We start from the raw sequence: 24,216 nt of genomic DNA on the forward strand, positions 1-24,216 counted from the left end.
CATAAACACACACACGCTCATTTAATCCTCAAGCAGTGCTATCAGGTCAATTCAATATTATTTCTATTTTATAGTTGAGAAAACAGTCTCAGAGAGGTTATATATGTATCAAGATATAATTCACAGGTGAGTCCTTTTAGAAACTCTACTAAGATCCTACTTACCCTTGAACTTCAGCTATTCTAATACACCTGAATATTGAGGCAGTACTGTATATTTTTGCATAGTGTTGTAGACTCTGTAGCTCGATTGGGTTTGAATCCCAAGCTGTGCCTCTTGCTGGCTGTGTGACTTTGGCCAAATAATCATAGAATGGGCATAATAATGGTAGGTACCCTACTGACCACCTAAGCGCAGTTACAAGGATTCTGTTAGCTGATACCTGCAAAGTCCTTGGGACACAGTACATACTCAATAAAAGCTGGCCACTACTAAAAGTCCATATTAGATCACAAGGAGGAAATCAGAGTGCAAAGGACTATCATGCATAGCAGTGGGAACTGAAAGCTAACAACCTTAACAGCAAAAGGGAAATGTGAAAGCACAGATAACCAAGTATATATGTGGAAATGTGTTTGATGGGAGAAGACAAAATTTATATTTGGCAAGTCTAAGGCCAGTCAACATTTTTCTACATTGACTTGTTAAACCCTAGAATTCTAATAAAACTAACCAATAATGATGCCATTCACATTCCTTCTATAAAGGATCATTATTGGTTAGTTTTATTAGAATCTTAGGGTTTAACAAGTCAATGTAGAAAAATGTTGACTGGCCTTAGACTTGCCAAATATAAATTTTATAAAATTAAAATAAACTCGTATCGTTCAAATCTCATGACATTTATTCAGAGCAGAACTGGATTTAATGAGAGTAGAACCTATTATTCAATATTAAATCTTGAATCCTGAGAATAAAGATGTAAACATAATCCCAATTGAATGCATTAGCTAACTGGTTTTCTTAGCTATTACTATCAATACCTGTTTTTTGGCCAATTTATACATAAAATAGAAATTTATTTCATAGTAAATTCAAATGCATACGCAACAACCAGACCCTCTATTATCAAGTACGTGAATTGACAAAATGCGTTAGGACTGTGCTGCGTGCTGCAATGGCTACCCGGCTGGGGATAGGTGTTTTCTGAAGGGAAGTATCCTCAGTGCCAAAGCAGAAAACCAGGCACTGTGAGGGTGGATCTAAGCAAGGCTGTCAGGGCCTCCCCTTTGTCATGTCTCTCCCCTACTAGACTTGACTGTGAGAAGGGACCTTGCATTTTGTTCTGCCCAACCCCTAGCAGCAAGCCTGGTAAGTGATTCCTCAATGTTGGGATTAAAGAGGGCCCAATCTTCATCAACAGTCCAAGAGCCAGGAAGACAGGATCAATACACTCTCCTTATAAACCAGATTATAAAGATTGGCATCACTCTCACTCTCGGTGTTTATTTCCCTGTGGTTATCTCCTAGCAGATAAAACACAGCTTTAGTTAGGCTCTGCCGTAGATTTGATTCACAGCCAGTGAGGGGTCCACAGCCTTGGAGGGGAAACAGTGCCTCCTAGAGGCCAACATGTTGGTGGCAGGAGTAATTTGTTAAGAGACCTGAGGAGGTACATCCTGGGGACACAATGATGATATTATGGTCCAGTTGATCCCTCTCCACTGGGATCTTCTCCTTCAAGTATAAAGTCTGAAAGTCTGTGGCTCATTTTTACTTGAAAAGTGTCATTTTTTTTTTACAGAATCATCTATTTGAAACATTGCTAACCTGTTAATCATGATTCCTTTCAATTCCTTCAACTTCAACTTGGTGCTAAAGTCTGATTATTTGTTTCCCCCTATAAATTCTGTTGAAATCCTAGCACCCAATGTGACGGCACTGTAGGTGGGGGCTTTGGGAGGTGAATAGGTCATGAGGGCTCCAAATGGGATTAGTGCCCTCCATAAATGAGGCCCTTGTCCCTTCTGCCTTGTGAGGACACAACAAAGACAAAGGTCTGTGAACCAGGAAGTGGATCCTCGCCAGACATGGAATCTGCCAGCACCTCGATCTTGGGCCTCCAGCCACCAGAACTGGTAGAAAATAAATTTCTGTTGTTTATAAGCCACCCAGTCTATGGTATTCTGTTACAGTGGCTCAAATGGAGTAAGACCCTTGGATGATAACAAACTAGCGCTGACGACCCTTGGCTTCAATTTGATGAGAGGATATAAGCTAAAGTTGGCTAGTTCAGTTTAACGGAAAAAAAAAAAGCTTATTGAACATACCACCACATACCAGGTACTAAGCACTAAGCTATTATTGAACATTAATGATAACTTATAACTTATATAAGAGCCAAAGTATAGTGTGTGTTTGGACCACTTCTTGGGTTGGTGGATGACTCAATATGAGAAACCAAGACAGCAACCTCTTCTTGTCTACATATGTTCTGGCAAGATCACAGCTTTGTCTCAGACTGGAAACAACTGGGAAACACTGTTACTGGGTGGAGCTCTGTAGCCTATTGGTTAGAGTTCTGCTTCTAACAAATTATCTACTTCTCCAAAGTGGGAGAGCTTACCTGAGGGAAGTACTGGGTTAAGCTATGGCAGTGGTCAGGACCAGCCAATGACATGCCCAGGGATAGATGTGGAAAATCAGGAGAGGGCACAGGCTCTGCAGTCACAAAAATCTCAGCTCAAATCCCAGTAATTGAGCTCTGTGACCTTTGCAAGTTACTTAACCTCGCTCTTTCAACTATTTCCTTTTGCATAAAGGGGATGAAAGTCAGGAGGTTGAGACAGTTAATGAAGACAATATATGAAAAGTGCGCAGCACAAGAAACTGTTGGCAGTGATTGTTGTTAGGAAATAATACCAACTACCGGGGCTTCCCTGGTGGCGCAGTGGTTGAGAGTTCGCCTGCCGATGCGGGGGACACGGGTTCGTGCCCCGGTCCGGGAGGATTCCACGTGCCGCGGAGCGGCTGGGCCCGTGAGCCACGGCCGTTAAGCCTGTGCGTCCGGAGCCTGCGCTCCGCAGCGGGAGAGGCCACAGCAGTGAGAAGCCCGCGTACCGCAAAAATAATAATAATAATAATAATACCAACTACCACTAAACTCAAGTAAAACTGAACAGTCCAAAGGGTCTTTGCAACAGGATGCACAAAATCTCCTGTCCTCCCACCTCCCTTACACTCTGTAAGCCAAGATAAAGGAGAACATAAGCAGCAATAATGAGGGAACATTTATTAAGCACACCTTCTAACTGGACCAGGATGGACACCTGACCCAAGCTGAGCCAGTCAGATTCCCAGAGTCATCCTGTGTCAGTTACTCGGAGCTGAGCTGTGAGGTTACATTGAGAACGGGCTGGCGTCTGGTCAGTGGCCAAAGCCACTTGCAAGCCTGGAAGCAGAGAGGCTGTGAGTCAGCACAGAAAGCAGGAGAATGGAATAGACTCATTGAAAAAAGCACAGACGAGATTATGAAGCCTGACATATCTAGACACACACGCACACGCACACACACACACACACACACACTCACACACGCTACCTGCATGTCGACTCTCCAGTTCTCATGAGCCCAGGCTGTACTTCCTAAAGATTTCCTTGAAGATTCCCCTATATCCTTACAAGAGACTCTTCTTTAACCTGAGTTCTTTTGAAGACTCAGGATGGACCCCAGACTCTCACAGAACTTCTTCACAACCTTACACGACGCAATTTCAGAATAACAGGAATAGAAGCACCATCATGGTTGAGGTGAAAACTGAACCAGAGGGAGGATGGAGGATGTAGAGATAGAGATGTAAGTATAAACCTTGGTATCTACATGTTTTAAATTTTGTTCTTTTCAGAGACCCAGAGGTCTCTAACAGTGAACTGTCATTTAAAAGTGTGAGCAAGAGGGCTTCCCTGGTGGCGCAGTGGTTGAGAGTCTGCCTGCCGATACAGCGGACACGGGTTTATGCCCCAGTCTGGGAGGATCCCACATGCCGTGGAGCGACTAGGCCAGTGAGCCACAATGACTGAGCCTGTGCATCTGGAGCCTGTGCTCTGCAACAAGAGAGGCCGCGACAGTGAGAGGCCCGCGCACCGCGATGAAGAGTGGCCCCCACTAGCCGCAACTACAGAAAGCCCTCGCACAGAAACGAAGACCCAACACACCCAAAATTAAATAAATAAATAAATTTATAAAAGTGTGAGCAAGAGGCAAGCTACTGAATGAGCAGAGGACTTGCATTTGCATCTCAATGGGGCTGTTACTGATCTTTACTACTTTTAAAAAAATGTACTCATTCATTCGTCCATTTATATCTTAAGCATTTTGTGAAAGAGATGATACATCCTAGGAGTATTTGATAATGTGAGGGATTGAGAAAGGTCACAGATATGTATCTCAGGAATGTCCTGGTCCTAAGGTACTCTTTTAAAAGAAATACCTGACTATGAAGGGAAGGAGGCAGGGGAGGTATCTAAACCTGGGAAGACTTCTGGATCCCCAAGACAAACTCATACATGTTAAGGGTTAAATTTATTTCCTACCACTGTTCTTTCTTCATCTGCTTTGCCCTTCCTAAATTACCTCGTGCCACAGGACCCTCATAGTGCTTACTCGGAAACCCACTCAGGAGTACCCTTCCCGGATAGTACCTAATGGGCCTCTCACAATTAAAATGTTCATTCTAGCAAAGCATGGCTCTCATTTAGCTCCTAAGGTATATGACAATTAATTCACACTAATATATGAAGGACAGTTAAGCATGAAGAGAATGTACTCTTTTCATTGATATTTGCATTTTAAAAGAAGATGTTTGGCCTTCGCTGGTGGCCCAGTGGTTGACAGTCCGCCTGCCGATGCAGGGGACACGGGTTCGTGCCCGGGTCTGGGAAGATCCCACATGCTGCGGAGCGGCTGGGCCCGTGAGCCATGGCCGCTGGGCCTGCGCGTCCGGAGGCTGTGCTCCGCAACGGGAGGGGCCACAACAGTGAGAGGCCCGCGTACCGCAAAAAAAAAAAAAAAAAAAAAAAAAAGATGTTTGTTGACCCAAAAGGCTAAAAGAAGATGTTTGTTGACCCAAAAGGCTAAGTCCTTCATGGCATACTTTTATGCATTGTAAACATCTGTTAGGAAGGTATTTTTTGATCCAAGGGTCCTTCCAGGACCTTTTAAATCACACTGTCTACCCCCATTAGAATATGTTTCATGAAAACAGACATTTTTACCTGTTTGCAATCATTGCTGAATCTCCAAAGCCTACAACAGTACATTGCATAGTAATTGCTCAGATAATGTTTGTGGAATTAATAAATGATGATGCCAGGATTCGTATCTATCTGGCTTTAAACTGTAATGTTCTTTCTACTATATGAAACTCTATCTCTTTCTTAAAATTAATCTCTTTACCTACCTTACAGTAAGAGAAAAGAAGGAAAGAAAGAATGGAAGGGAGGGAGGAAAGTAGATGGTACCAAGATGGATGAAATGAAATTCAAGTTCAGGCATCAGCTGCAACATGGGGCTCCTTGGGTTTCTCCTCAAAAGCAAACTAATAGTTTTGTCAGGGGCTCCAGATGTTTCTCTTCCAAAACTGTTTCTACCTAATATCTTTTCTAAGCTTGTTATTATTTGTGATTATTTAGAGGAAAAAAAAAGGGGCATGTTTATTTAAAGAAAAATTTATCCAGTAAAAATTATGGAACAGTTGAAAGAAGAAAACATGACCCATATCCTTCCACCGAAATATAACCACTCTGAATTCACATCTTACTACATTTCTTTCTAGGCTTCTTCCTATGTATATGTTTTAAATACTTACCCCATTTTATTTATTTATTTTATTTAATCTTTTTTTTTTTTTTTCTGGCCACCCCATGCAGCTTACAAGATCAGCTTGCAGTAGCTTAGTTCCCCAACCAGGGATCGAACCCTGGCCCCCTGCAGTGGAAGTGCGGAGTCCTAACCACTGGACCGCCAGGGAATTCCCCGTATATTTTAAACTTAGCTATTATCATTCAGTATATACAATTCTGTATCCTGATTTATCACTTTTCTATCATCATTTTTTATTTCTCTCATGTACTGATATTATTATTCTCCATGATGTTCAGTGTAAAATTCTGAGTTAAATGAAGTGACATTTTCTGCTGCCAACTGGTATTAAAATTTTATGTTCTTTCATACTGGTTCTGTGACAAGGGAATTTTAAAATTCCAATTCTTATCGTTGGCAGGAGATAAGAGTTTTACAATTCTCTCTTTCTCTTAAATATTTTAAAAACTGCAAAGAATCAATAAAACATGGGGGTGTATTTATTTATAGTGCTGAGCAGACACCCTTATTCTCTAACCATTTTCCCCTCGATGTCTTTCCAGATTATGATTCCTGGAGGAATTAATAGCCATTACCCCAGAAGAGAACAACTGCCTTGGACTACATGGAGAGGAACACACCCACATATAAAGAAATTTAAGTCAGGTTTTATTTATTTAATATATACATAATGCTATCTTCATCTAGGTAAACAGGACCGTTCTACAACAGTTGTACAGATTAATATAGTTTTATATATTAATATATTGTAGAGGTAGTTTTAGTCATACAGCTGAAAGATTTAAGAGAATACAGAATTTCTAAAACCAGCAAAAGGAAACTATGGTGTAGGGACCAGACTAGGGTTTGTAGACCTGTTCTGCTATTTACTAGCTATGTGACCACAAGTGATCAACAAAACAAAACAAATAAACAAAACCCTGTTCCCACAGGTTGGGGAGGGATATTTTAAAATATCAACCATGTTACAGGCTCCTTGGTAGATGTTTTTACAAAGACCATTTAATAATTTAATCCTTAGAATGATGCTATTGGGTTGGCAAGGTGTAGTAAGTTTTTATTCTCCCCTCTTTACTTAAGAGAACCCCAATTTTACTGGGGGTAGAAATATGCTTATACCAAAGCAGAATAACATAATAATGCATTTCCCAGGCTCTCTTGCAACTAAGGCTGGGCAAAGTTCTTAACAAAATAGGTAGAAGTTGAAAGATGGGGCTTCCTGGAAAGGTTTTTATACGAACAGCAGACCGGCAACTACTATTGATTCAGGTAAGAATTATCAATGGATGCTAAAACTGAAGGGTGAAAGTTTGATGAGAAACAGGATATTTATCAATATTAAAGCATATCCCCCCAATTATACTTATTAACATCAAAGGGAAAAAAATAGTTAAATGTACAGTAGAGAAGTTTGGCAGACAACACCTTAAACAGATGATCAAAATTAATATCGCTAATAGTGGGACAAACAAATGTTATGTACCTCCTGAGACGATGCACTGTGAGAAGGGCAGCACTTCTGCGATATTCCTAGCAAAGATGCCAAAGATGCACCATCTGAACTTAATCGGGAAGGTCAGACAGACCCCAATTGTGGGGCATTCCACAAAATAACTGATCTATCCTGTACTATTCCAAATATTGAAATCATAAAAGACAAAGAAAGAGGAACCGTTCCAGACTGAAGATGACTATAGAGACAACATCAAAATGTAGTGTGTAATCCTGGTTTGGATACTGGGCCGGAAAAGAAAATAATTGAGACTCCTGGCAAAATTTGAATATGGCCTGTGTTGTTTAAGAAAATGTTTTTATTGTTAGGAATTAGACACTGAAGTAAAGGGACATCATGCTTATAAATTCTTCTCCAGATGATTCAGGGGAAAAATGTATATATTTAGAGAGAAAAAAATGATAAAGTAATTGGGGTAAAAATGTTAACGGTTTGATCTGGGTGAAAAATATTTGGGAATTCTTTGTACAATTTTTGCAACCTTTCTTCAATTCTAAAATTAGTTCAGAATAAAAGTTACAAGAGTAAAAAGAGTGGGGAAGGACAGATAACTTGTTGATAGATAACTTTTGACCTTGACCTTTGCCCTTCTTTGTTTCCAGATAAGGATGCAACTACAACCAGCTTGTAACAAAAAAGATGAAAGCCTCAAGCCAAGTATTTGCTTAGCAGAAAGATTCCAGCTTAGATTCCAGACAATTTGTTTTAAGGCATTCTTTGGTTTTCTGTTGCAAGGCAGAAGGTAATCAAAACAGATATAGCAAAATTAAGTTTAATTTGCCCAAGACTACACGATTCAAAAGTGGCAGGACTAGAATGAAAACCCAGTTCTGTTTAGGTTTGCAAACAAAACATGCCATTTTGACCTATACCATGCTGAAGCCCAGGCTTCGCTCTCTGAAATGGGAATAAGAATTTTAGCACTCCAGAATGAACCTATAGTGGGAGAGAAATTATAGCAGGGCCTGGCAGAGAGGACAGAGACTCAGATGTTTGCTGAATCAGTAGTTCAGGAAACCAAGCACATCTGTTTTCAGTATTCTGCTGTACCGAGCAATTTTTAAGTACTGAAGAAAAAAAAAAAAAACAACCTGTATTTCTGTGGGTGTAATACTCCAGTTGCAGATATTAGTCAGCAGTTCCATTCAGTTTCTTGGATCTCTTTCACCACTCTCTCCCCTTCCTCTTCTTTGCCTCTTCTCTCCTTCACAGAAGCCTTTCTAACCCCCTCTCATTATCAATCAGCTCCTGCAACTCCATCTCCTACCCCATCCCACCCCTCAAAAAGAGGGAGGGGCTGAGTATGAATTTTGGGAGAAAAGCTCTTTGAACAAAGTGGTTCATTCCACCAGGGAAGGCAGGAGTTAGTCCCCAAGAAGGACCATCCTTCCTAAAACGGCAAGGAAAACTCAAAAACAGGGAGCCTAAGTCTCTGGCCAGACCCGAGTAGCTACCTACAGGCCAAGATTCCAAAAGCTCCAGGCAGAAGACTGAAAGGTACAGGAAGGCACTGTACTCAGGTCCAACCAACCCATCAGATATGCAACTCTCCTGAAGTTGAAGGACACAGCAGAACTTAGAATCACTAATTCTATTAAAATGAAAGCTGTTAAATTTGTAGTTTCATTGATTTGTTTTAAATGGTTATGAATTCTGAGCTTTGAAAAAAAACAAAGATCTTGATATTTATTATACCATGAAATAAGTATCCAAATGCCAGTAGAGTCATTTTGCTCTGACTCAGAAACCTGAACCAGACCTAGATAGCAGTGCCCTCACAGGAAGGAGATTGGCTGTGGCAATGACCTCTTGAGACCTTGGATTCTGAGCTATTTAGGACCCACTATGCACATACCTGGGAGAGAGGGAGCAGTTTAAGGACTTGGTTGTGGGTCATTTGGGTCTCACAAACTGTGGCCCTGCCCTGGAAAGGCCATGTGTGTATGCGGGTGTTGGAGGTAGGGAGAGCGTAGTGGGAAGCGTAAGCTGGAGCTCTTCTAGTTCTTTATACTACCCATGACTAGTATGGTGTTTGAGATCCTGGGCAGGGCAGCATCATGGAACAGTCAAGCTAAAGAGAAGACTTCTCTCCTCTGCCTCTCTGTGCTCATCATCTTCTCATCTTCCATTCCTCTGCCCATGGACGCCTGATCTGCGGGCAGACAATTAGGTCCACACCCAGCTCCCTCTTCTTTCCTCAAACTGCACGCCAGCTCTGGACCCTCCACCTAATATCTGCGAGTTATTAAGCCTACCCCAATTATTCATACAGTGAATAATTTGCCATCATAGGCCATTGGTTGCTCATAATCAACATCATTAAGGAATTGGAACTGGGGAGAGAGGGGATCTTTGACATGTGGGCTGGCTTTGAAAAGTTCTGTTCCAGGTCAGTTACCATCCTGCTGGCCTGAAGGTCCAGTCTACATTGACCGACTGTAGGCTCTTCCAAGAGAGAGCCTACAGGGTCCCCTGCTCTTGTACTCACCTGGGCCACAGACTCAGGCAAATGAGGTGGTCAGCTGCAACTTGCTCTGGGTCGTGAACTGCTGATGAACGTGGCAATGACTCCATACTAAGTCATCTTAAGCTTCCAGGGAATCTTGGCATCACCTAGTAATGCGAACTTCAAAGGACTTAGTCTAGCTGTGCAATGGGGCAGTAAAATCTTCCACCCCATCCTGGCTATTCAGGACCTGCCTGTTCAGCTAGTTATAGATGTTGGGGGAACACAGTGGGTGTGGAGAGGTGACAGTCAAATTCTCTACAGGAGGTAAGAGTGCCTGGGCCTGGAGCTGATAAATTTGTCCTTTAATAAACAGTCTTATAAAAAGTCCGTTGGAAGTGAAAATGGGATTTCCTAGTTAAGGTGTTTCGTAAGTAAGCAATTCTCTTTATTGTATTTTCCAAAGAATGGAAACACACCCGGACTGTACTTTTTTAAAAGAGGGTGTATTTATGGCTTTGCTTGTAGATATAAATACAAAGCAATGTAAAATTACTTTTATTAAATAATGCAACATGATCTCTTGAACCTTTCACACAGCAACAGTACTGATGCGAGCAAATGGTAGTGGCACTGCTGGGAAAATATTTTTTAAAAAAACCTGGCGGGCTTCCCTGGTGGCGCAGTGGTTGAGTCTGCCTCCTGATGCAGGGGACACGGGTTCGTGCCCCGGCCCAGGAAGATCCCACATGCTGCGGAGCGGCTACGCCCATGAGCCATGGCCACTAAGCCTGCGCGTCCTGAGCAAAAAAATACCAAAAAAAACCCCCAAAAACCTGGCAAGCAGTCAAGTCCATCAGGGGATATAGTGAGCATCTATTCTATTTTTCCTATCCTGATAAACTTTATCCTGGAACAGTAGTCTAGCTCTCCTTTGAAGAAAGTCCCTGTTCCCCTGTTCTTATGCCATATGCTTTGAATTGAGGGGAGGATTCCCACTGCTTGTTTTAGAGGTGGGCGTGTGAATCAAGGCCAATCAGAGCACCTCACACACAGGGCTATAGGAACTGGCCCAACACAAAGACACGTGCCCCAATAAGATCCAGTGAGTCATAAGAGGACTTTTGCTGAGATTCTAAGGAGAGAGGTGAGCAGTCTTCCTTGATGAACTTGGTCCTGGGAGGTTATAGGACTGCAGGAACTGACAGCCAACTTGCCCTTGTACAGAGCCAGAGAAAGAAACCAATATAAAGAGCAGAGTCCAGATATAATGAAAGCCCAGATCCTGGAGAGATTATCTTGATGCCCCAGATCAAGTCATATCTGAAGTATCAGACTTTTCAGTAACATGAGCCAATAAAGTTTGAGTTGAGTACTATTATAGGGTAATATCTTTAAATGTTCGGTTGTTAGGAAATTGATGATATACACCAAAGGTATCTGAGTCTCCACTCTAACCTTTATTAAGTACTTACTCTGCTTCATGTACTAAAGTACTAAGCACATTAAAGCTATTACCTAATAAAATTTTAACAACAACCATATGAGGAAGATACTATTATTGTTCTTCTCAAAACAGGTAGAGCAGAAATCTGCATCCTGGACTCTAGAGCATGCGAAACTACTTGACTGTTCCAAGTGCTTGCCTTGGTCATGTTTCGCATCTCCTAAGAGAGGTGGCTGTCCAACATTTTAGCCTCTGAATCTTTTTGTTCAAATGACATAGGAAGTATAAACAAATGAAATCAATCAAATGGAGCAGGATGGGGGCCCAGAACCCTCTTTCTTGCACCCTCCTCTTCCAAGGAATTCCTAGGGCTTTAAAAAATATTTTTAAAGCGTTTCATGGAACACAATAAGAAAGGATGAGGAATACCTCTTCTTGTATGGAACCATTTCCAAGATATATTAAATGGGAAAAAGTAAGGTGTAAAACAGTGTGTACAATGTGCTACATTTATTTGTGTTATTAAAAGCGAGAGACTCCATATGCATATATGTATATCTGGAAGGATAAACAATAATTGTCTATATTAATTGCCTGGGTGGCCAAGGAATAGTAGGGAGACTTTTTGCTAAATACCCTTTTGTACTTTATATTTTAACCATATGAATGTATTACCTGTCTTAGAGAAGAAGAAGAAGGAGTCTACGATGATGACAATAACTGCATTAGTGTAACGAATTTCAAACGAAAGTAAGCTTGCCACTGGGAGGTTGAGATGATTCTCCCAATGGGATGCTATCTGATCCCAAAAATTTAAGTCCTTCCCCAGACGTTTGTCTTTACATATGACTAAGTGTTAATTACTAAGTTGGTTACTGAAAGCCAACAAAATATTCATAAACTAAAATTAGTTAATGCAATTTTCTGAGGACCCTGTTTCAGACTCTATTGAGGAAGTCTGGCTGCCATGCAATGCAGCAACACTGCAGAATTTCTGCTTCCATGCATACAAGCTGAAAGTGGGAATTTCCTCATTTGGGGAGTTCATTCATCCATTAAAGAGCTACTAAGTGCTGTCTATGCATCAGATACTGTGCTTAAGCACTGAAGATATAGCAATTTACAAAACGGCTAAAATCCCTACCCTTAAGGGTTTACATTCAGGTGATGGTGGGGAAATACAAAAACAAAATTTGTATTTGTACAAATACAAAAAACAAGATTCCATTAATGCTATGATGAACATTTCTTCACATTTTATGAAACCTAAAATTGGGATGTGTCTTTTGGTAGATGGCATCTTAGAGTCAAGAGCGTTTTTGGTTTTTTTTCTTTCCTTCTTTCTCTGAGGTGAACTTGATGGCATCTTAAGAGAATAAGGTATCAGACTGATAAGTGCTACAGAGGAAAATAAGCAGAGCAGAGGAAGGAGGAGTATGGGGAGGTTGCAACGTAAAACAGTCAGGAGAGACCCAAGTGGCCTTTGAGCAGACTTAAATAAGGTGAAGGGAGTGAGGCATTTCTCCATGTGGGTAGAGTAGCAAACAACCAAAACACAGGAAAAAACAAGCACAAAGGCCATGAGGGGAAATCAAATTTCAGGAACACAAGCAAGCCAGTGTTGCTAGACTAGAAGGAATAAAGCAGGAGGTAGGGTCAGAGAGACAACAGAGGGGCCAGATTACGCAGGGACTTGTAGACCACCTTTCTACTTAGTGCCTTGAGTCAAGAGAGGTCAGATAGCATAGTACATAAGAGCACAGGCTTTGGAGTTAGATTGCCACTTTATGTCCCAGCTGTGCCACTTCCTAGTGGTATGACATCAGGCAAGTTACTCTCTGTGCCTGCTTCATCATCTGAAAAATGGGGCTAATGACGCTATCCATAAGGTTGTTGTGAGGATTAAGTAAATCATTTTATGTAAAGTCCTTTGAATAGATAGTCTAGCAAAGATAGAGCACGAATGCTTTTGATACTGTTACTATTGATTGGTTATGAATTTCAATTGCTGTTTCATCATTATTAATTTATTTTGCTGTGTGTTGTTTGATTAATGAATAAAATTAATACATAATGCTATCAAAAATATTTTTGAACCCTGATTTTCCAGTAACTACTCTTTAAAAACCTGTATGTGATATATTTCAAACACAAATTATCACCTCCACTCATCCTCCTAAGTAGGTATGGACAACACCCCACCCTATCACCACCACCCTCAATCAAAACACAATCTTGTGCAATGATATTTCATTGTTATTGTTGAGTTTGCCACTAGAAAGTAAGAAAGGATGGGGAAAGTGGGCCACTGAGGAGAGCGACTGAACTAGGGGATCGTAAGGAAGCAATTCTAAAAGTGGATTTCAAACCAATGAATTTTGTTAGTTGCTCTGTTGTCAGAAAAATAATTTTGATTTACCCAAGTTAAAATTTTGGATTATACGCATTTTAATGATTCATGACATTCTTATACTGAATATTTAGACTTAAGATAGTGAGAAGTATAAGGGCGTAAGTCAGGCAGTCACAATTTTTTCATGTTTTCTCTTCCTTTATGGTGCTTGAACATCTGCCATGTAAAAGGAATTATGCTAGATCATTAAAGGGTACAAATAGGAACGAGACATGGTCTCTGACTTTTCTCTATAAAATCAGTGGAACTGGATTTGCATGTAATCTCCTTTCTCTTTTCAGTCCATTTCATGGCTGCTCCCCTTTCAGACGCCCGATTGGGGGAAAAATTAGGCACTGTACCCTCTCTGCCTCCTCTTTTTCCTGGAAGCATCAAGCGGCTCTACCCCTTCCCAGACACCAGGAGAGAGGCAAGACTGTGAGGTCAAGGGGAAATCTGGGGGCTCCACCCTCATTTCCTCTGTCCCAGACTGCCCACTTCTCCTGCCCATAGTCCTTCCTGGCCAGTGGAGGCTGTTAGGGAAGAAAACAGGTCAAGTGAAGGGAAAACTCATAGTACGCTGTTAGTGACTTACTACATTCAGCAAAATTTAAAACAAAGCAGGGCATTTTGAAAAGGGCGGTGTCTTAAAATAATTCTGCTAAGATGTCAAGGCGCTGCTTTTTATTACCAAATAATACATGTGGTAGACATCCATGAGCCCCACTTGACCTCAGAGCTTTATCTCTGATAGTGGGGTAGAGTGGGGCACAGGGAGGAGGTGAGGAGAGGCTCAGGGAGGGGTGAGGCTTAGGGACTGGGTGAAGTTCTTTGCACACATTACCTGGTAATAAAAATGCTGAGCATTTATTGGTTACTTTTTTTAGGCTGCAATGAAATGCCCCCATGGAAAATGTCTGAAGCAAAACGTCAAGTGTCCAGTTTTAAAGCAGAGGACAATGCTTAGTGTACAGTATTTTGGGCAGTATGATCTCCACTGTTCTCCAAGTCACCCAGGCTTAAAATCTTGGCACTAGGAACATGCACCAGAGCCTTTGTGATATGTGTTATCTGCAATCCCACTTTACGGATGAAAAAAGGACCTTCTTCCTTAGCATTATATTCATATTTCCTTTAATGTTTTGTTCGTGTATCCATTAATATCACCTTTTATGGGACAATGCTAAGCCACAGAGATATAAAAATGAATAACATAGTTGTGCCCTTAACAGTCCGGTTCAACAGGCATTTATTGAGAGCTTCCCGCATATCAACAACTGCAAAGTGCTAGCATATACATACGTATCTGGATTTCAGGAAGAGCTTTCAGAAGATGCCACAGTTAAGTCTTAAGGAACTATGGGGCTTCCCTGATGGCGCAGTGGTTAAGAATCCGCCTGCCAATGCAGGGGACACGGGTTCAAGCCCTGGTCTGGGAAGATCCCACATGCTGTGGAGCAACTAAGCCCATGCGCCACAACTACTGAACCTGTGCTCTAGAGCCCGTGAGCCACATCTACTGAGCCCACGCACCACAACTACTGAAGCCCACAAGCCTAGAGCCCATGCTCTGCAACAAGAGAAGCCACCGCAATGAGAAGCCCGCGCACCGCAACTAAGAGTAGCCCCCACTCGCGGCATCTGGAGGAAGCCTGTGAGCAGCAACAAAGACCCAACACAGCCAAAAATAAATAAAAATAAATTAAAAAAAAAAAGTCTTAAGGAACTAGCAGGAGTTTCCTTGATGAAGTGGAGGGAGGGGAAGGGCATATCCAGGCATATATCCAGAGTATGTGAGGAAGACAGGAGCTAGAAAGACAGGCAAGAGCCAGAACATAATAGGCCTGTACACCAAGCTAAGGAGTTTGGATTTTATTATGGAGAGAATGGGCAACCACTGGAGGACTTTCAGAAGAAGATCAACACAGACAGATGTTTTGTTATTGTTAGGCTCACCCAAGGGTGGACTGCAGATGACTGGAAGGAAGCCAGGGCGTGAATGCAGACAAACTAGTTAGGAAGCTATTGCCATAATCTTGGTGAAAAATGACAACATAAACTATGTCAGAAGCAGAGAGCATGGAGAGCAGAGACCTATTTGAGCAATATTCTATAAATAGACATGACAGGATTGACTACTGAACACATGGGGGTGCAATCCAGAGTTTCAGATTCCTCCCAGCTTCCTCCTTCTAGCTTAGGCAATTATTTGGCTAATGGTACCAAAGAGCGTGTCAGGGCACACAGAAAAAGCACATTGATTTTGTTTTCTTTAAGGGAGGCCGGGGAATCTGAGACCTGTGGGGCATCCAAGTGGAGACGTGTATTAATCAGTTAGCTAACTAGACCCTGCGCTTTTTAGGTTCAAGATATTTATTTACAAGACTACTCCATAAGCGTGTGTACCTGGCACTCTCATTTCGAAAGAAACAAGGCATACCGATTTGAAAAATGCCATTTTTCATGCTAAAATAAAAACCACACCGAAAATGTAGGGGTTTAGAGTTAATAACAAAACGTCATGCTACTAGCTGCCGAACTGACACGGCAGATCAATGTATTTTCTCTAGTAAGTTAAATGCAGGGTTCGAGTGGTTTCCTCCCCACACCACAGGAAAATAGCGGTGTACCTGGCATTTAGATCCAGGAATTCCTTTTAGCAGGTTGGAAGAGCAAGAGCTGAGAAATGCGCCCTCCTGTGGCAGTGGAATGAGGGGGCTCTAGCAACCTTTTTACCACCAAACAAAGCCCTGTAAAGAAATGCAATTTGCGGGGACAAGAAGGCCACAACGCCGGTACTGCTACACCGCGAAACCAAAAGAACCCTTCCAGGGGCCGGGAACCCTTACCTGTCACGTCGGCCGAAGGAAAATTTCACTTTCGACTCAACAAAATACGACCCCAGATTTGACAGCTTGCACTACGTCCGGCGACAATTAAACACCCTGCAAGCCAAAATGCGTACACTATCCGGATCCTCTCCAGCTGGCAGGGCAGGGCTCGGACCAAGTGGGTGGTTGGGACCAGCCCGAGCGACCAGCGCAGGACTGGGGTAGGAGGCGTGTCCTTGCGGAGGGAGGCGGGGCCTGCGCAGTGGGCGGGGCTTGGGCGGACCCAGGCTACCGGCCTCCTCTCGCCTGCTTTCCCCCTTGCCTTCGCCCTTCGAGCAGCCACGTAATGCCACGTCCCCGCGCATGCGCATTTCGACAGGTGGTGGAGGCTGTTTCCGGGCTTAGGGGGCTGGAGCTGCTGCCGAGTAAGAGGCGGTGTTGGCGGCGGCCGGAGAGCGCTGAGTGCGGGCTTGGGGGGCCAGGCCCTGCGGAGGACAGGGGAAGTTATCTTTTCTTTCCCGACGGGGCCGGTGGAGCCGGTGGCTGAGCGGCAAGATGAATTTCCTCCGCGGGGTTATGGGGGGTCAGAGTGCCGGACCCCAGCACACAGAAGCTGAGACGGTGAGAGGAGCGGCGGGTCCGGGACTTGGGAAGGGTCCGGGCAGGAACTGGGACGGAGGACTCGGGGGCCCGGAGGTCACCTCCCGCGCGTCACTGGGCCGGGAGTCCAAACGCCTCCCTCCCCTTTGCCCCCGTGCCTTCCTTCGTCTCCTGAAACCCCCGAGTTATTTCCTCACGCCCCCAGCGAAACCCCCAGCGCGGCGGCTCGGCCCTGCTGACAACAGCTCCGCAGGCCGCTTGGTGGTGGTCCGCGGGTGGTGCCGCCCGGGAAGTCATCGATCCGGGGCAGCGGTGGCCCGACCTGTCTCCCACGCCCCTCGGGGCCGCGGGCCTGTCCCTCCCGTTTCGCCAGTGTCTACACTGGCGGTGAGGAAAGTCCAGCTCCCTCCCTCGCGGTCTGGAATGGGGCTTTGGGGAAGACAGCAAGAAGGTTTAAAACCCAGCTGTTGACCAGAGCAGTTGGCTAAGAATAATACGATAGTTTGGGCACGAAGCTGCCTGCCCCTGTCCCTTCAATTGGAGACAGGTCGTTCTGCCAGGTGTTATTAGTTCGGACCCCGTTTTTCAGTCTTACCCAACTATTTGGGAAATACTCCCTCGGACGTTGTAGGGATCTTTCGCGCTCAAACTGCTTTGGAAACACATTTCCCTTCCATTCACCCCATTCAGAAGTCTGAACTCGTGGTAACAGGATTTGCAGCGTCACTTTAAAAAAATTGTTAGCTACTACAAACAGTATTTGATAAGTTGGTTCGATTTTAGGTTTAGGATAAACTTTCTTCGAAGTTTGGTTGTCTATTAGAAATGAGTGTATATGACTTTTTTTAAACTAAGCTTTTAATTTGAGAGTAATTTTAGATCTACAAGAAAGTGACAAGCTACGACCTTTTGGGGGGGCTGCGTTGGGTCTTCGTTGCTGCGCGCGGGCTTTCTCTAGCTGCAGCGAGCGGGGTCTACTCTTCGTTGCGGTGCACGGGCTTCTCATTGCGGTGGCTTCTCGTTGCAGAGCACGGGCTGTAGGTGCGCGGGCTTCAGTAGTTGTGGGACACGGCCTCAGTAGTTGTGGCGCATGGGCTCTAGAGCGCAGGCTCAGTAGTTGTGGTGCAAGGGCTTAGCTGCTCTGCGGCATGTGGGATCTCCCCGGACCAGGGCTCGAACCCGTGTCCCCTGCATTGGCAGGCGGATTCTTAACCACTGCGCCACCAGGGAAGTCCAGAGTATGGCATTTTAAAGGTAAACTTTGGGTAGTATTTGTAGACATTACTGGGTTGTCTATGAACATAGATCCCATGTTCTGTGTTACAGGAATCCTGAAGGGTAAATAATAGCTTTCATTTGTCAAGCCCTTACCTTGTGCTGGGTACTGTGCTCTTTATAGTTCACATTCTCCTTAGATCCCTAACCACCCTGAAAGATAGGTGATAGTATCCTCACTTTACAAATGAAGAAATGAGGCTTAGAGAGGTGAAGTTACCTGACCTAGGTCACACTGCTAGTAATGGAGCAGGGATTCAACCAAAGTTTGCCTTACATCAAAGCCTAGGCTTTATTGCTGCTGCCCCGTATTTTAATACTTATCTGGGAATTTTGGAAATTTATATAATTATTACAACTAACCTCACAAAATCTGAGTTAGAACTGTTTAAAGCAGAAGCTGAAGGCTGGTGAATCTATCTTCCTTCATTTGAAAATCAGGAGATTTCACATGCAGACACACAAACCGATATTTGGCTTCTCTTGTCCATTCCCACCGTGGCTTCAAGGCAGCTGAGTTGCGCTCTTAGAAGACCACGCTCTCTCCAGGTCACCATAGTCACACAGCCCACCCCTTCAGCTTTTGTTTGTGTATATTATCTGCCTGATATTTTTCTTTGAGGCACCAAGTTTTATAGTGTGGTTTATTAGAGCTTGCTTTGGAGTTAGACCTTGATTTGAATCCTTGCCTTCCACCCCTAATTGGATTGAACAGGCAAGAGATGGCTAAAACCTTATGAGTAAAATGAGGAAAATGCCTACTCTGATGGGTGTAGTGAAGATTAAGTGAAATAAGGAATAGAAAGAGCCTAAGACTTAGTATGTGCTTAATAAAGGCTAATTTTTATTACATGTGTTTAGGGAAAGAATACTCTTTTTGTTATAGTTAGTCTTGGCACAATGACTTCTGTAGAAAAGGTGATGTACATTTAACTGGGTATAGGATTTTAAAGCTGAAAGGCCCTTTGCAGATCATCCAGGTGGAACCCCCTTATTTTACAAGTTAGGAAACTGAGGCACAGGGCACTAAAGCAACTTGCACAGTATGGCAGAGCTGAGACTAGAACACTTTGATCTTGCCATAGTGACTGGAACAACATAACTTTTATATCATGATTTCAAAGTGAAACTTGAGTATCAGATGTGTATCTTGTATATATAAACTGAAAGGAAAGTTGGGGGGAGTCCTCGTTCTTGCCTAACTTTGAACGTGTATACTCAAAATTGGAGAACTAATATGTCTTCTGATGAGAATTAATAGTTTATTCTGAGTTACAGTATGAATAAAATTTATTTCACCATCTCATTCCATCAGGAAGAATAATTGGTATAAGGGGTCATGGGTCACTAATTTAGAAGTATTTATAGAGCATCAATAGAGTGTGTTGGTACAATATTAGATCTTTTCATTGGTGATTTGAAGTGACCTGGATATTCCAGTTGCCAGAGCTTAGAATATCTAACTTCTGCACTATCAGCTAGTATTTTGTAGGTTTGTCCATTCCTGCAAAATTAAATTATTTTCATTGTGGTTTTCCATCTTTTTTGCTATTCTCATCTCTTTCCAGTGGAAAGCCTCTTTTCATTGTCTAAATTCTACTTCTCGTTTAAATCCATCATCGATCCCTTCCCTGATTTGCACCCCTTACTTCTTTCCCCCACCAAACTGCATAGAATCTTTCCCCTCTGAGCAATCTTCACAATTTAAGTAGATTGTGCATTTCTTAGGCTCTTTACCATTTTCTACCCTTTAAATCTGTGCCGTCTCTTCTGGACTCTTAAGCGTCTTTTGGGCAGTGTTCATATATATTTTATTTTTATTTTTAATTAATTAATATTTGCGTTGGGTCTTCGTTGCTGCGTACGGGCTTTCTCTAGTTGTGGTGAGCAGGCGTTACTCTTCGTTGTGGTGCGCGGGCTTCTCATTGCGGTGGCTCCTCTTGTTGTGGAGCACGGGCTCTAGGCCCATGGGCTTCAGTAGCTGTGGCACACGGGCTCAGTAGTTGTGGCACACGGACTTAGTTGCTCCGCACCATGTGGGATCTTCCTGGACCAGGGCTCGAACCCGTGTCCCCTGCACTGGCAGGTGAATTCTTAACCACTGTGCCACCAGAGAAATCCCCGTAGATATTTTAATCTTTGTTTTTCCATAGTAATACTAAATAAATATTTGTTAAATGAATTAATTATGGTCTTATGAAGGAAATCACAGATCTGTAATCATAGCAGCTTACCAATTACTAGGTGCTGAAACAATACTTTTTAAAGACTGTAGGAATCAAAGTTCTGGAATGATTGAAATTCATTACGTCGAACTTTTTACTTAAAGGATTTTTCAGGTTTGCCGTGCTTTGACTGCTTTCCTGCTTTTTCTTAACTAACGTGCCTTCTAACTGTGTGAGTTGTATTATTGCTTGCGTAGTGCCTAGCTTTTCATACTTAGTTAAGAGTAACTTTGGACTGGTATTAAGATGTTCTTTAGAAACAAAATAGTAAATATTTGTGTTTGTATCATATGATAGTCAATAATTCTATAAAGTTTGGAATATTTTAAGTCTAGAATTTCATTCACATTAAACCTTTCCGGTTTTAGAGTCAAATACTTTTTTTTTTTTTTTTGCGGTATGCGGGCCTCTCACTGTTGTGGCCTCTCCCGTTGCGGAGCACAGGCTCCGGACGCGCAGGCTCAGCGGCCATGGCTCACGGGCCCAGCCGCTCCGCGGCATGTGGAATCTTCCCGGACCGGGGCACGAACCCGTGTCCTCTGCATCGGCAGGCGGCCTCTCAACCACTGCGCCACCAGGGAGGCCCTCATATACTTTTTGATTTGATTTCTCTTTTTTACTTTAGTAGAGAAAGGCACTGATTTCTGATGATTGAAGCCTCCTTAGCCTTGGCATACTTTGCTAGGTCCAAATAAACACTAATTATAGTAAAAATTCTACCCATTCTTTTGAGTGCTCAGACGTGCTTAATTTCCCATCTACCTTCCAACTAATATCTTTTTTTAAAAGCGAGTTTCTTGGCAGATTCCAAGAAAAGTGTTAACTACATTTGGTGATAAATCGTGGAGAGGGGGGGTTCTCTTCTCAAATTGTGTCCCAAGGCATGAAAATTGCAAAAGTCCAGAAAAGATATGCAGAATTACTCTACTGTTAAGGCATCTCTTTTTCGATCAGACTTTGGTCAGCTGGCTTAAAAAGCAAAAGAGCTAACAGTATGGACACAGCTGTAGTTTCTTTTAATAAAAATTGTTATTAAGGAATGTGCACTTAAATTTAGACATAGTTTTGGTTTAGTCAAGCGCATTAGATACCACGTTACTATAAATGTGTAGCCTGAAACTCCTGTATCTGGATTCCTGTTTCATATTCTACATTAATAACCAGGTCAGTATAGTAACTGGTATGTGTTTTCCCTCTTAGCTCTCTTATAATAACAGTGTCAGAGAAAGCCTTAATAATGATTTGTGCTTTGATCACTTCTATACCCAATCAAAGATGTCTCTTATATTCTTTTTAAGTAGTGTCTATTGAAAACTACATGGCTTTTTTTTTTTTTTTGGATAAATTTATTTATTTTTGGCTGCGTTGAGCCTTCGTTGCTGCGTGTGGACTTTCTCTAGCTGCAATGAGCGGGGGCTATTCTTCATTGCGCTATGCGGGCTTCTCTTTGCGGTGGCTTCTCTTGTCGCATAGCATGGGCTCTAGGCGTGCGAGCTCAGTAGTTGTGGCTCCCGGGCTCTAGGCGCACGGGCTCAGTAGTTGTGGCGCACAGGCCTAGTTGCTCCGTGGCATGTGGGATCTTCCTGGACCAGGGCTGGAACCCATGTCCCCTGCATTGGCAGGTGGATTCTTAACCACTGCGCCACCAGGGAAGTCCCTACATGGCTCTTTTGAAGGTTTATTATGTATAGATTATTTGTATCATTTAAAATTTGCATACCAAACCATGTCCCAAAGAAAGTGAGTAGATGTACTTGAAAGGGTTCTGTTACTAAAGAAGTGTGTACTGAGTGATGGTCAAAAACAAAACAAAAATCCTGATACTTATACAAGGTTTATTAAACAGGCACTGTGTTATGTTTTCAAATATTTTCAAGATGGAGATATAAAGTAAGTTGTGTTTGCCAAATCTAATTGATGATATACATTTTTTCCTCCAGGAAACCTTGTAGGTCTAGTGTTCTGAGGAACACATGTTGGTTACTATTGTCCTAAATGATATATCTTTTTAAAGGAATGCTGCATTTTAGAAGTTCTTCATTATCATCAGTTTTATGGAGTTCATGAAGTGTTGCCCATTTGGCTGCCTAAAAGACAAAGTAATTCCTGATGCTTTATGGTTTGAGAAGTAATTGTAATCACTTCTGAATTATCTTTTAGGAGAGAATGTAAGAATTTCTTATATAAATTTGTTTTTCTTTTTATACATTTATCTCTTATTATGTATACTGTTCTGTCTGTTTTTTGTGTTGTAGATATCATAGAAAAGACATGCTTATATTTTTATACCTCAGGCAGAAATGCCATAAACATTCTTTGTATAAAAAGTTAGTCACCTTTAATTTGAAAACTTTGGTAGTGTTAGACTTTGAGATGCTAGCATTTGTTATTTGGTAGAGAAGTTTCATTATGATGCCTTGCTTAAAAGGGTGTGCTTTTGGAAAACATAGTTCATTTCTGAGAGAAAGCATGGAGAATAAATGCAGTATATTATGTCAGCTGACTTATTGGTAATTGTAATGGAAATAGATTGTGTTAGGTTTATGGATTTATCTGCAGAGAGACTGTGTTTGACTGTAATGTTCCTACTTTTTTTTTTTTTTTAGATTGTAATAATTTAGGTCATCTGAAGATAAGTCTGGCTTTTGCTTTTTTTTCTTTTTGGAAAATCTTCTCAGTAGTAGAGTTTGAGTTAAACCAAATTTCTAGCTCTTTTTTGTATTTGAAAACAGTAATTTTTTTATCCCATTAAAACAATATAAATGAATTGACTGTTGATTAGCATGAATTATTTTAGTCCTATAGTTATGGTTGGGGAAGTTTTCTCCAAAAAAGTTATAACTATGTTTTAAGCGTCATGAAGGCAAAGTTATATCAAATAAGTTGGTATTAGGTGCTTGATAAATATTTGTTGAATAAATGATTGAATGGTTGAATTCAATTTTTTTAAATTGACATTCCTTTCATTTTTGCATGTCAGTTAAATAGTTACTGAATAGTAAAAAAATATGGATTTCTATTAGGAATTGTGAGAAAATATTGCAAACTACATTATGTCAGTGTCTTTTATATGTGGCTCACCAACCTAGTTTTATGCCATCTTCTTTTTTACCCCTTTTACTTCTCAGAGGTTTTTTAGTTTCACATTCCTCATCTCAGGTTTTTCTTTCCTAGTCACTCCTATTCCCATTGCTTCTTTTTTGGCCTCCTTTGTGTATTACTGAATAAAAATAAATGACACTATTAGTAAGCAAAACAAACAAACATTAAATTTGGATTATAAGGTTATAATTCAGATTATGCCCAATTTATCAGTTATTAATGGAATTTTTTGTTCTTTTCATATTTTTCTTAATAAGTGGAATTGTGAACCTCACATGGCAATTACTGAAAACAAGAGTCCTGAAACATAGTCACCTGCATGAGGTTATACATATTAGTTTACTAATTAGCTTTTTATTTTATTACACAAAATGGCAAACAATACTAGTAAGGTTTAAGTCTTCTTTGACTACCATCTCCAATTTCACTTCTCTTTCCTGAAATAACCACTATTCTTAGTTTGGTATAAATCTTTCCAGACCTTTATGAATAATCATACAGTATAGAATTATATATTTGTATGAGCATATTTATCTCTCTTTTTCACAAATGATACACTGTTTA

The 24,216-nt window shown here is 41.8% G+C and overlaps 2 protein-coding genes across 3 annotated transcripts in view; one reads left to right on the top strand and one right to left on the bottom strand.

Annotated features, from left to right (window-relative positions):
• Positions 1–16,647, bottom strand: part of G3BP2 (G3BP stress granule assembly factor 2) — a 77,256-nt gene extending 60,609 nt beyond the window's left edge. The window contains exon 1 of one of the 2 annotated variants that reach the window (XM_079919175.1): positions 16,469–16,647. The gene's annotated coding sequence lies outside the window, so the exon portion shown is untranslated. The remainder of the gene's footprint in view (positions 1–16,468) is intronic. The other variant, XM_079919176.1, reaches the window with a different exon arrangement.
• Positions 16,648–16,853: 206 nt separating this feature from the next.
• USO1 (USO1 vesicle transport factor) overlaps positions 16,854–24,216 on the top strand; it is a 91,812-nt gene continuing 84,449 nt past the window's right edge. The window contains exon 1 of the mRNA XM_079919173.1: positions 16,854–17,071. Within this exon, the coding sequence (XP_079775299.1) occupies positions 17,006–17,071 (66 nt within the window). The 5' untranslated portion in view covers positions 16,854–17,005. The remainder of the gene's footprint in view (positions 17,072–24,216) is intronic.

The sequence above is a fragment of the Stenella coeruleoalba genome (assembly GCF_951394435.1).
Source record: "Stenella coeruleoalba genome assembly, chromosome: 4".
In the NCBI taxonomy this organism is placed as follows: Eukaryota; Metazoa; Chordata; class Mammalia; order Artiodactyla; family Delphinidae; genus Stenella; species Stenella coeruleoalba.